At 43.0% G+C, this 13,665-nt stretch overlaps 1 protein-coding gene across 1 annotated transcript; it reads right to left on the reverse strand.

Annotated features, from left to right (window-relative positions):
- Positions 1–20: 20 nt before the first annotated feature.
- Positions 21–10,748, reverse strand: LOC137260971 (uncharacterized). The gene is made up of 3 exons (XM_067798562.1): positions 10,556–10,748; positions 4,903–5,025; positions 21–4,495 (listed from the first exon to the last, which is right to left on the reverse strand). Exons 1-3 carry the CDS (start codon positions 10,560–10,562, stop codon positions 1,608–1,610), a joined length of 3,018 nt encoding a protein of 1,005 aa, XP_067654663.1. The 5' UTR covers positions 10,563–10,748; the 3' UTR covers positions 21–1,607.
- Between the last annotated feature and the right edge of the window lie 2,917 nt (positions 10,749–13,665).

Genomic DNA, 13,665 nt, shown 5'->3' on the forward strand with positions numbered 1-13,665 from the left:
GATCACATATTCTCTAGGACTTTACAAATACATAAATCATTTATTGACATAGTCATAAACGAAACTACTCATTTTCACATTTAATTACCTAAAATCGACCTTTTTGATGACGTTGCACAATTCTTTCCTGCGAACGAAATGGGTTGCTGTAGTATTCATCTAAGTTACAGGGGTGGATTATGTTGTATATAAGTTTGTCTAAACCTGCAATCGTGACAATTGTTTTGAAAATGAAAGCTTTATAAAAAAGCTAGCACACATCTACTGCCATATCATTTTGTCACATGCTTTGCTTATTTTCCAAGACATAACTTGTCTTGCAACATATGTCATATTTGGGATTTCACTTTCTTAGTAAAGTACAAATTCTAGTACTTCTTTTGGATGAGTCCCATCCGGGATTCGAACCCACACCCTCAGAGTCAGGCACCTAATCGCCAGCACACAAAGTCAGCCGCCTAGCCTGCTTAGCCACCGCGACTTCCTGAGCAGGCTCACAGTTACACAAGACAGTTGTTGAGCGAATAGTTACGGATAATTTCAAAGGTCACACTTATATTTAAAGTCAGGGACAAAAATATATTGTATCTTAATGCAGTGTATGAAAAAACTCCTGCCCGGCGGCCCGCTGCTAGCTATGGTGGGCTTACAGCTTTATTTCATAGTCGGCACGGTGCGCCAATACATTTTCCAAGGGTATATACTTCACCATGTCATTGACTACATGAAATACAGTTGTATTTCGAAAACAACTTACAAGTGTGGTAACTAGATGAAGTCTGTATGTTTGATCAATCAAACTGTAACTTCCCCAGATCAACCTGCCCATTTATCTGACACTAACTGTGACTGGTCTAGGGAATGCTTTCAGCCAATGAATAATGTCGTTCTTTTCTGATGGCAGTGACACTAAATGAATTAACAATGACCACCAAGTCATTGTTTTATTAAATTTGCTTTTGCACATGTTTAAGTGTTACAAGTATTTCATTAATTACTGCAATTTAACACCTCATCTCAATTTCCTATAACAGGGCCGGCAACATTTTAGTTATTAACACTGTGGTTGTAACGATAAGACTGTTTCCGCACTTTAAGGTGTACATAAATAGTATCTGTAGAAAATTGTGCGACTTGAATGGATGGTATTCATAAATTTATGAACATATATATGAATTGTTTCCTTACATTCCTTATTCAGCGCATTGGGAGAGAAAGATATTTCATCACGAATATTGTACCTCGACCGTTTGAAATCACAGTGACTGTACAATGGCGACCGTAGACATTGCTGATTATGCAATATCAATTTCTAACGTCATCAAAACAAAACGAAGAACAAAAAAAATAAAATAAATCAGCAAAAATACGAAACAAAAAAGAAAAAAAAAAGAAAAAGACCAAAACAAACAAACAAACAAACAAACAAACATCCTCCAAAAAACCCAAAACACGAAACAACTTACAAAAATGGAAACACACAATTTGACATTAAACCTCTGCTGTAGTGAAGGTTTATGTAATGTCTGAGGTTGCTACCTCTGGTCGCTGGTCGTTTATGTGACCAAACACACAATCAGTACAATGTGCGTCAAGTGCCAGACTGTTCACTCATCACCAAAACCGTAAATACCATCACCCAGTTTCTTGACTTCTTTTCCGCATTCGGTCCCAAGGGTACTGAATCCATGGATGTTGCCATGTTCCCCCCAAGGTTTAGTTTTGGGTTTAATATGGGTTTTCTTTGTGACTTTTGTTTCTTTGCCTTCTGTATGCCCTTCACCAGTTTCTGTGCTTGAACCCAGTTCCTCTTGACCTTCCTTTAACAATATCCTCCTAAGCTCTTCTTTACTGTATTTCTTGTCCTTTTCATTTGCCTTTGTTTCTTTCTCAGGATCCCTTTTGGGCTTCTTTCCAGACTTTTGATAAACTTCCCTCCTAACAATTGAAGCTACTCTAGTTTGATAATCGTCTCCTGATGTCTTCCCAAGTCCATCCCCACTTTTATGCACTCCTGATCCGGGAGCATTACTGACTCCCTTCGATTCACCTGATGCACTCAGTGGTTTGCCTCTGCTGCCCAGTTCTAGGGAAATGGGGTTGTCAGGTGATTCATTCAGCAAGGGATTCTTGTTTCCAGTTTGTCCAGTTTGTCCACGTCTACATGTTTGTAAATCTTTTCCCTTTTCAGTGCCAAAGTTGTGAAAGTTTGATGTTGTGCTTTTGCTTGGATGTGATTCTTGCGTGTTTCCCATGCTACTGGTACTTCCAGGTTCTTTCCGGAAACCCCCGGCACTGGCTCCTAAGGTACTCTGCCCCATGCCTCTAGGCCCAGGGACAGGACCAGGAGCATCTGCCCTTGTTTCTTTCTTTGGATTCTGTTTGAGTTTTTCATCAGCCCCCTTTCCTTTCTTTGGACCCCTCTCGGGCTTCCCAATTCCATCCCCGCTTTTATACACTCCTGATCCGAGAGCGTTACTGACTTGCGATTCCTTTCCCATTTCACTGCCAATGTTGTGAATTTTTGAGGCTGTGCTTTTTATCGGATGTGAGTCTTGCGTGTTGCTCCTGCCATTCCCTTTCCCCGTAGCCCCAGCATTGCTTCCTGAGGTACTTTTGCCTCTGCCCCCAGGACCAGGAGCAGACTCAGGAGCAGGAACAGGAACAGGAATAGGATCAGTTCCAGTCGCTCCATTCCTGTTTGAACCCGAGTGTGCGCCACCTGTTCCAGTGTCCTCATGTTGGAGAAGTCTGTCCCCAAACTCTACCGTGTTTCTTGGTAATCCATATGTAGATTCTCCTGCGGTTTCTAATGGCATCCCATTTCCCTTCCCACCATTAGACTTTCCACCCACTTCGTCTGCTCCTCCACCAAGGAATGGTATTGTGAAGTTGGCAAATCCATGCCCAGGTCTAAGCTGGTTAAGGAACTTTGACACTGAAGGTGCCCCAATAGTCAAGTCAATGTTTCCAACAGAAAACTGCGGACCAGCTTTAATATTGGTACCTCTGCTTCTTCTCACGCCGATAGCTACATTACCTGCACTGAAACTTGGCTGAGCTGTTGTATGCCTGTGTGTTCCTTTCCGACCAAGTCCGAAGGCTTCAACATTGCCGACATTGATTTCAGCTGCAGATGCCCCAACAGCAGCAGAATCAACCTCTCTGTCATCCACCAAGGTTGCTCGTGCATTCCCTGCATTGATGTTCGCCCCTTTCAGATAAGCTAGGTTCCTTTTGACCTTGCCCTCCCGCATCAGAGCTACGTCGGCGTTACCAGCCTTCACATCAACAGCAGCCGCTTCAATGTGTCCGCTTCTGGAATTATCGACAACCTTGCCAACTGCAGAGACATTGCCCGCTGTCACTTTGGCTCCCGAGACGACTGTTGATGACTTTGTCTTCACTGCAGAACTCAAAGCAAAGTTGACATTCCCAGCTTTGACATCAGCTGCTCGAATTGTCCCATCCTTTAGGGCTTCTTTCATTAACTCCATGTCAAGGCCAAGGACGTCTTGTATCACTGATACAATCTTGCCAAGGAATGTGAATACTTTGTCAAATAAACCGTTGAACACTTCAAGAAATGTTTTAATCTTTTCCTTCACGAAAAGTATCAGTGACAGAATTTCCTTCAAAAGTTCACATATTTCATGACCCGCCTCTTTGATGAAGCTAAAAAGTCCACTGTCCTCTCCTGCTTTGATGAGCATGTCTGAGAAAGTTTTAATATTCCTCTGTAATTCAGCTGACATGTCATTGACAGCGGTGTTGAAAGTTGTGGTGAGGTGACTAACTGTTCCCGACATGTCTTTTAGCATTAGGGATACTCCAGACATGTCAGCCACGCGGTTCAACGTTGGATTCTCAACAGCTGAAGTTGCACATTCTGTTAGTCTCTGAGCTTGGTCACTGAGATTCCGCGAGGATCCAGTTACCTCTTCAGCCTTTTCCTTTATAACATTGTTGAGAGCTTTCGTTGCTCCTTGGATATTCTTAGTCATATCACCCCACTTCTCAATAGTGTCCAGTCCTTTCTGCACCATGTACTCGCCAGCTTCCACGTAAGATAGAGTCTTGTTGGTAACTTCATTGATTTTACTGTGAATAAGTAAAAAAGGTTCGGATATGCTTTGCCAAAGTCTGTCAACATCCAAGTTGAAACGGTACACCCCATTCTCCACATCCTTGGAGAATCTCCAAATCTGATGCGCGTCTTCCATCATCTGAGGACTAACGCCGGCAATCTTCTTCTCTAAGTCTGCATCTTCTGTTTGATCTATGCTAGACGGCCGACGCCTTCCATGTGACTGTTTGCAATTACCGCTCTGGTGTTGGTGTATCTGACTGGATGCTCCGGGGACATCTGACCCAGGACTGTCATCTGTTGAATCGTGTCCTGCTGGTGTTCCCAGTCCAGTGGCAGATTTCAGCCTTTGTCCAAGTCCTTTGAATGTGCCACCTTTTGTAGAACTGTTATCTTTGGCCACTGATTCTGCAAACATCAATGCAGACTGCGTGTATTACTCCTGTATGTATATATGTATGTATATGTGTGTGTGTGTGTGTGTGTGTGTGTGTGTGTGCGTGCGTGCATGTATGCATATGTGTGTGTGTGTATGGATGGATGGATATATAGATGTCTGTCTTACTGTCTGTTTGCCTGTCTTCTGTGAGTGAGTGAGTGACAGACACCAAACCTTATGGAACATATGCTCCATACACCTTTGGACCAATTTCCACGCGTTCAGTTATAAATAGTTGGACTTAAACAGTATTTATTTACGATGGCCTCGTTTGAAATAGTCAGTACCACTGACTGCCAAAATCCCATATTTCACTTGTGAAACATGAAATAACACCGTCAAAAGTGATATGGAATATTTTCATTTGAAAGTATACCGGCAGTTCCTTTGTTCAGGCCGAGCTCTCTCAGGATACTCTTCGCATCATATTCAGCCAGTGCCCGTTCTGCCTCCTTTCCATCAAGCAAAGTGCCGTCACCTTTCACAAAGCGCCTCTTGCCTGCAAATAATGACATATCATGAGCACATGTTAGTTAGTGACAAGTGCAGGGCGGTGGGGTAGCCTAGTGGTTGAAACGTTCGGTCGTCACGCTGAAGTCCCGGGTTCGATTCCGGGTACAGTAAGTCGTTATATTGCTGAAATTAACTTTTGCCAACAGAGGCGTAGATTTGTACTGAATCACTCACTGCAAATATGTCCAGAAAACCAGTGACTAAAAGCATGAGCGTCCACAAGGACAACACGTCATCAACCCAGCTCTTGCGACATGTATGAAATACTAAGGATTATTATCCCCCGGAAACCTTGTAAGACTGGTCAAATTGTGTATTGTCTAACACAGATTAATCGTTATTTGACATAGACAAAACGAGTCAAGATTTGAAATACCCAAACCCGTTAACGAAGCACAGTACTTGATTAAATCGTCCAAAATATCAAGTCACGAACTGAAAAACTCTTAATGGTTTACAATTAAAAGTAGGAGGGTGCAACCAGACACGTAGAAACGTGGTCGACCACTTACTGTGGTCGCTAGTTTTCAATGATCCGTTCATATACCTTTCAGCAGTATTTCGCCTTTACGCCAATCAAAACCGGGTATACAAGAATGACTATTCTCGGGTTTTTTGTATATCGGGATTAAACAAATGCTCTTAGGCAATTAAATTGGACCCAAAATTTCAAGTTATTCACACAGAGAGTAGGGCATTGTTACTGAAATACGAGGGGCGTTCAATAAATTTTGCAAGCTTGGCATTTGTGTTAACATTTATAGTGTCAGCTCTTAGCAGGGGGTACCTTAGTCAAAACAATGTTGACACATGTCATAACAATTTCTAGACACAACAATAATTTAGATATAAATGCTCCATTGACCGAGGGGTCTCCATAATCATGGATATCCTCTCAAACAAGGGAAACGTGCTGTAGTAAAGCTCCTTACAAAGAAAGGATGCAAAGTTACAGAAGTACATGATCGCATGTGTAATGTGACGGGTGAGGATGCTATTGGCATCCAGTTTGTCGCTGGTCTCTTCAGTTTAAGCTGGGCAGGAAGTCCACAGACAATGAACCACGGTCAGGCAGGCCCTCAGAGGTCACCCAACCAGAAGCTATCGCCGCTATAGAAGAAAAGAATTTTTAGCAGACCGGGAAGTGAAAGTGTCAGGACTGTCTTTGGAATTCCACATATCGGTTGGGAGTGTTGAAGAGATATTTCATGATCATCTTGGAATGTCCAAAATGTCTGTAAGATGGGTACCCAGAAACCTCAGCACACAAAATCGACATCAAAGAACTGAAAGTTGTAAGGAGCTCCTGGATCTCTATAGTGCAGGTAAAGCCAAATTTCTTTCTCGTCTGGTGACAGGTGACGAAAAATGGATCCACCACTGGGACCCTGACACTAAACTGGAATCCATGCGGTGGAAGCACCCCAGTTCCTCACCTCCACAGAAGTTTCGCACTCAACCACCTGCGGGCAAGGTTATGGCCACTATCTTTTGGGATGCCAAAGGCATATTATTTACTGATTACCTGCCACACAAAGGTACAATGAATGGTCAATATTATGCCAACTTAATGCAAGAATTGCGAAACAATGTGGATTCGAACAGTTAAGTCACCAAGCCTAGAGTCCAGGCTTATCCCCTAGAGACTACTTCCTGTTCAGCAACCTGAAATCTGCCCTGCGTGGAAGGCACTTCCGGGATGGTGAAAGCTGCCACAGAGGCATAGTTAGTGGGGCAATCTGAAGACTTCTACAAAAGTGGTATCAAAAGCCTTAAAGAAAAATGGAATAAGTGTATTGAGATAAAGGGATGTTATATTACAAACTACAAGCAAAATATTGGTCATGTAAGTCTGTTTTATATCGAAGGTGCAAAAGTTATTGACCCCCACCTCGTAGTTTAAAAAACGGGGAAATGTAGGTATGTATGAGCGCATGGGTTTAATTGTTTATATTAACTCACACTGACACTAGTTTGTGTGTAAAATATTTTTAAAAATGGGGAACTACACATGTATGTCAGAGCAGACGGATAAAACATTCCATTGGCGGTGATTTCCGAAATGTCTATAGCTTCTGTGTTGTGAGGTGTGACATGATGATGACAGAATTAGGGAATACAGGCTGGATACTTCCTAATGTAATCGTCCCCACTGGCAGTTAGTGCTGTCTATTTGTGTAACGCCACACTCAGAAATATTCCAGAATGTGATGTCGGCTTGTAAATAACAAAAAACTAACAAAAGGAATAATGATATGTATCTCTCAGGTTCTTATCTCGATATTGCAAGCTAAATACCAAACCCATTTGATATTTAAACGAACAGGTTAAGGTAGACACGGGAAGACTCACAAAGACACTCAGACAACAAGACACTCAGACACAGAGACACACGCGCAGGAACACACGCGAACATGCGGTCGGCCCAGTATATGAATGAGTGCTCTCCCTTTGTACACACATGTCCTTTATTTTCGTTATGTTTACGCCAATTCAGAATATGTTTTAAATTTGGAATTATGCCAGCTATTGTATTTTACAACTCAAACAAAAAGCAGTATCAGTTATGGCATTTGTACTGAACAAAGAACACTCGTAAACCTGCCAGACTTGAACAGACATGTTGTTAAACCGCTGATATATTTCGTTGCTAATAAGACAAAACAACGTACTGGAGTGTCATGTGACAAGGGACGTAGATACAACATAACTTTACATGGCCTATCTTTACAGCTGACTGACCGCATGACACAGAGGCAGATAAACACAAAGGCTGAGATATATATAGATAACCAGGAGATCAGACACACCCAGCTAACACACAACATTTTCGCATCGTCGTAGGAAGGTTGCAGATTGGTAACATCATGACACAACTTTGTCGCAACGTTAGTATTACGCTATTTTCTTACGTCATATCACAACGTCGGCATTACGTCATTTGTAACGTCATGTCACAACGTCAGCATTACGTCATTTGTAACGTCATGTCACAACGTAATAACAACGTTGCAAATTTACGTTAAGGAAACGTTATGTTTTGGGCTCCTCACAACGTTCCACCAACGTTTCCCACAATTTGGTGTCACGATAGAGGTCTCTATAAATCGTTTCATTTTAAGATTACTTCTTCACTATTCAGCAAGTTTCAGAAAACACACCACCAAAACAACATCCAACTTGACGAATAACAAGTGGGTGGGTGGGTTTCTGCTTTCTTCCATATCTACCGTTCACTACATGGAAAACTATTCAAATATTAACATAGAATTAAAATACGTTAGCATCAAATAAATTCATCTTGTGGCGACGTAAAAATGATGTACCGCAATGTCAGGCCAACAATGTTGGTATAACGAAAGCATAACGTTGAGACAACGCTGGGTCAAGTCCCGTTACAACGAGATAGCAATGTGTCTGGACTACTGTCTATCAGGCATATATGTATGGGCAGCCTGTACAGCACTTCATTCACAATATTAAAGCTTTCATGGCCGACTGGACACAAACGATTACTTAAGGTTGAATACACGCAGGCACCTGACCTGTGGATGTCTCTGCTGGTGATCATGATAATAAGCAGGTGGTATTTCTTTTATATTGACAGCACTGTGACTTAGATTTAGGTAACACCACTTTATCTTAACACAGAGAAATACAAACATGTCTGTCTATATTCTATATTCCCTGATATAACCCATATCCAAGGTGCCTACGATAATTTGATTTCACCACTGAGCCAGGAGATCGTTTTTTCCTCACCCAGTGTCTGTATGGCGACAACATGCAGGTAGCTGAGTGTGGGCCAGATAGTCTGACACTCAACATCATGAACGTCGACCCACGTCATAAACATCGTTGACACAGCTGCCCACTTGACCCATCCGGTGACTTACTACAACCCCGGGTCTGAGTGGACTAAACATTTATTACCCGAATATCTCACGTCAGATTTTCTTACAAAATCATATAAACCCACAACAATGCACGTACACTCGCGCACTTCCACATTCATTCATTATGGAAGAACCATACTCATAGAGAATATCACCCGACGTACCAAAATGCCCATGCAGTTAATCCATGTCAATTTATCAATCTAAACAGGCTGTAGAGTCTGTTAGTGAGTGAGTGTTGCTTTACGCCACGTTTAGCAATATTCCAGCAATATCACGATGGGGGACACCAGAAATGGGCTTCACACATTGTACCCATGTGGTGAATCTAACCTGGGTCTTCACCGTGACGAGCGAACGGTTTAACTACTAGGCTACCCCATCGCCCCTAGTTACCTTTGACCTGTTACATCAACCCCAAATGGCTTAAAATAAGATAACCAGTTGTTCAAAACAGTGGCGACTAACGGGATCTGGTGGTCAGGCTCGCTGACGTGGTTGACATATATCATCGGTTGCCATTTGCGTAGATCGATGCTCATGTTGTTGATCACTGGATTGTCTGGTCCAGACTCGATTATTTACAGACTGGCGCCATATAGCTGTAATATTGCTGAGTGTGGGGTAAAACTAAACTCACTCACTCACTCAAAGCAGTTCATTCCCATTACGACTACTCCCAGTTTGACAGTTAAAACATGTTAATTTTTATCAGTGTAGAGGGATTATCTTAGCAAACATACAATGTCTACAATAAGTTCTCATCCGTGTATAGCAGTGAGATCTAAATGACCAAACAATTATATTCAGCTTTCAAAACAGATGAAGGTATGATGATTATTTGTACCTTTAATCAGACAAGAGAGGTTATCTTAGCCCGTCTTCTGATGTGGTGACACACATGTGGTTTTGCAAACCTTTAGTCCAAGGCATCTCCAAGTACCACAATAAACAATGGACGATCACAAGATCGGATGCTTGATTGGAAGGTAACACGACAACGAATCGTATGGATGTACAACTTCTTTAATATCAACAATACGACGTTTTGTGAATACATGTTGCCCCTTCATTAGGTGATGAAGGGGCAAGAAGCAGGCCCGAAACGTCGTGGTGTAAGTACTGTCAACTGTTCAATAAGTTTCTTTAAAACGTCTTTATTCAAACAAACTAGAAGTTGTCCACCCATACCATTCGTTACCAAAGGATCACAAGATCCCTGATTCACTTAACTTCTAATCATTATAGGTAGGCCCTTGGCGTTTCCCTTATAGGTTTATTTCAAAGAGTAAGTGAGTGAGTTTGGTTTTACGCCGCTTTTAGCTATATTCCAGCGATATCACGGCGGGGGACACCAGAAAATGGTCCTCACATATTGTATATTTCAAAGAGTAGACAAACTGGGAGTATTCAGCTATACCGGTACAGTACACTGTTAAGTGTAGGGGTGCTCCGTTATATGCTAATGTTCATGAGTAGTCGAACTGGGAGTAGTCATAATGGGAAGATACATCCAAAACATACTGAGTATACTGCCCCGCCATTACGTGTTCATCTGAAAGACTTCTAATAGAGACACTACTCCAAACTGAGGCCAAACTTGTCTTATGGAATACTTACCTGACATTCTGAAGCGGTACCTCACAACATCAAGTGGCCACTGGCGGTCTCAGGAACGTTTGGATGCAAAGATCACACATTGGTCGATGGGTGGGTTAACCCAATCTATTCTTAGACCTGAGATCACAGACTGTCATTTCACTATGCAGAAATTGAAAGTACACATGCTAGCACTATCTCCTTCTGTGTCAGTGACGCGGAACTATTTAGGGAATTGAAGAGATTTTATACTTGAATCAACGTCATGTGTAACCCGGTCTGCGCCAGACAAACCAGTGATTGTACCAGCCGAACACAGACGCAGACAGACAAACACATAGGTACACTATTTGAAGCCCATTTCTGGTGTGCTCCGTCGTGATATTGCTGGAACATTACTAAAAGCGGCTTAGAACCCAACTGACCCTTTTTTGCCCAAAGTGATTGGTCCAATGACTTGAAACGCACATCTCAAAGCAGATACATTCTCCTCAGTTACCAGTTATTACCAGATCCACAGACACTGCGCTTGATCGTTATTCTGTTTATCACCTTTCTATTACGAATTCTGAACAAGTTGTGGTGTTTAATAATAGCACTAGCATTAGCGTAAATCCGGGAATAAAGGCTGCTCTTCCTATGGGACTCAAAATGGTCCTAGTATCTCTACTTTACTTAGAAGAGGATTGTGGGGTAGCCTAATGGTTAAGGCGTTCGCTCGTCACGTCAAAACACCGGTATCGATTCCTTACATTGAAACGATGTGTGAAAGCCATCTCTAGTGTCCCCACCATGATATTGCTCAAACTCACTCAAACACTTTACCAAGAAGGTGCAGTCTCAAATATTACATATACTGTTGTTCCTATTGTTTCCTATATGCTCTTGGCGTGTTTTCATTACGTGATTTCATTGTATTCTGTGCATTCTGAACATTATAGAGAGAGAAAGAGAGAGAGAGAGAGAGAAAGAGAGAGAGAAAGAGAGAGAGAGAGAGTTAAATCATGTGTAGATTTCCTCAGGATCTGAATCTGAGGTCTGCTTGAGCTCCTTTTTGAGTTAAATAGGCTTAGGCTTGTTTGTTAGTGTCAAAATGATATATTCACTATATATCTATATATATATACTATGCATTCGTCCATCACACACACATCGTCATGATTTCCGAACTTTAGAGGTGGACCTCAAACGCAATTCGGTCCTAAGACCAATCCGAATAGGCCCGTCCCCACCCACTCTATGCCCTTGATTATAGCCAAGTGGCGTCTTCAGCGGCGTCGGAAAAGTCAGAGCAACCTTGTAGGCAGTCACAGTACGTATTCAAATACCTTCACCGACAGCTATTTAATACAGGAAGGACGATCGGCATTGATCAGGTATGGCAGTTGAATGGGACGCCGGCTGTTACACTGATGGGAGGCCACTCCGTACGCTCCATAACCCACAGCCGTTAGGGGCCGTAAATAATTTATGGCTAGTTTTTACTTTTTTCGTCTGTGGGATATTTTGTGATTGGTTTTGGGGTAGAGTTTGAGGTACACCAACAGCCAAATCATCTTTATGTGTACAACCTCCAGACGCATACTCTACCCAGAAGAGCAAGGGAGTCTTTTGCACCCTCGAGACGCATACTTTACCCAGTAGAGCACGGAGTCCTACAAGCTCCAGAGACTCCATCAATGAGTGGATGAGAGAGTGGGTGAGTTTAGTTTTACACCGCACTCAGCAATATTCCATCTATCGCGGTCGGTAGATAATCGAGTCTGAACCAGACAATCCCGTGATCAACAGCATGAACATCGATCTGGGAATTGATGACGTGTCAACCAAGCCAGCGAGCCTGACCACACGATCCCGTTACTCGCCTCTTACGACAAGCATAGTCGCCTTTTATGGCAAGCATGGTTGCTGAAGGCCTATTCTACCCCGGGACCTTCACGGTTCCCATCCATTAGAGCAAGGAGTCCTACAACCTCTAGACATATACTCCGTCCAGTAGAACACGGAGGCAGTACGAACCTACAGATAATACTCTGTCGACCAGAACACGGAGGCAGTACGAACCTACAGATAATACTCTGTCGACCAGAACACGGAGACGGTACGAACCTACAGATAATACTCTGTCGACCAGAACACGGAGGCAGTACGAACCTACAGATAATACTCTGTCGACCAGAACACGGAGGCAGTACGAACCTACAGATAATACTCTGTCGACCAGAACACGGAGACGGTACGAACCTACAGATAATACTCTGTCGACCAGAACACGGAGGCAGTACGAACCTACAGATAATACTCTGTCGACCAGAACACGGAGGCAGTACGAACCTACAGATAATACTCTGTCGACCAGAACACGGAGGCAGTACGAACCTACAGATAATACTCTGTCGACCAGAACACGGAGGCAGTACGAACCTACAGATAATACTCTGTCGACCAGAACACGGAGACGGTACGAACCTACAGATAATACTCTGTCGACCAGAACACGGAGGCAGTACGAACCTACAGATAATACTCTGTCGACCAGAACACGGAGGCAGTACGAACCTACAGATAATACTCTGTCGACCAGAACACGGAGACGGTACGAACCTACAGATAATACTCTGTCGACCAGAACACGGAGGCAGTACGAACCTACAGATAATACTCTGTCGACCAGAACACGGAGGCAGTACGAACCTACAGATAATACTCTGTCGACCAGAACACGGAGGCAGTACGAACCTACAGATAATACTCTGTCGACCAGAACACGGAGACGGTACGAACCTACAGATAATACTCTGTCGACCAGAACACGGAGGCAGTACGAACCTACAGATAATACTCTGTCGACCAGAACACGGAGGCAGTACGAACCTACAGATAATACTCTGTCGACCAGAACACGGAGACGGTACGAACCTACAGATAATACTCTGTCGACCAGAACACGGAGGCAGTACGAACCTACAGATAATACTCTGTCGACCAGAACACGGAGACGGTACGAACCTACAGATAATACTCTGTCGACCAGAACACGGAGGCAGTACGAACCTACAGATAATACTCTGTCGACCAGAACACGGAGGCAGTACGAACCTACAGATAATACTCTGTCGACCAGAACACGG

Source organism: Haliotis asinina, chromosome 14, assembly GCF_037392515.1.
Source record: "Haliotis asinina isolate JCU_RB_2024 chromosome 14, JCU_Hal_asi_v2, whole genome shotgun sequence".
In the NCBI taxonomy this organism is placed as follows: Eukaryota; Metazoa; Mollusca; class Gastropoda; order Lepetellida; family Haliotidae; genus Haliotis; species Haliotis asinina.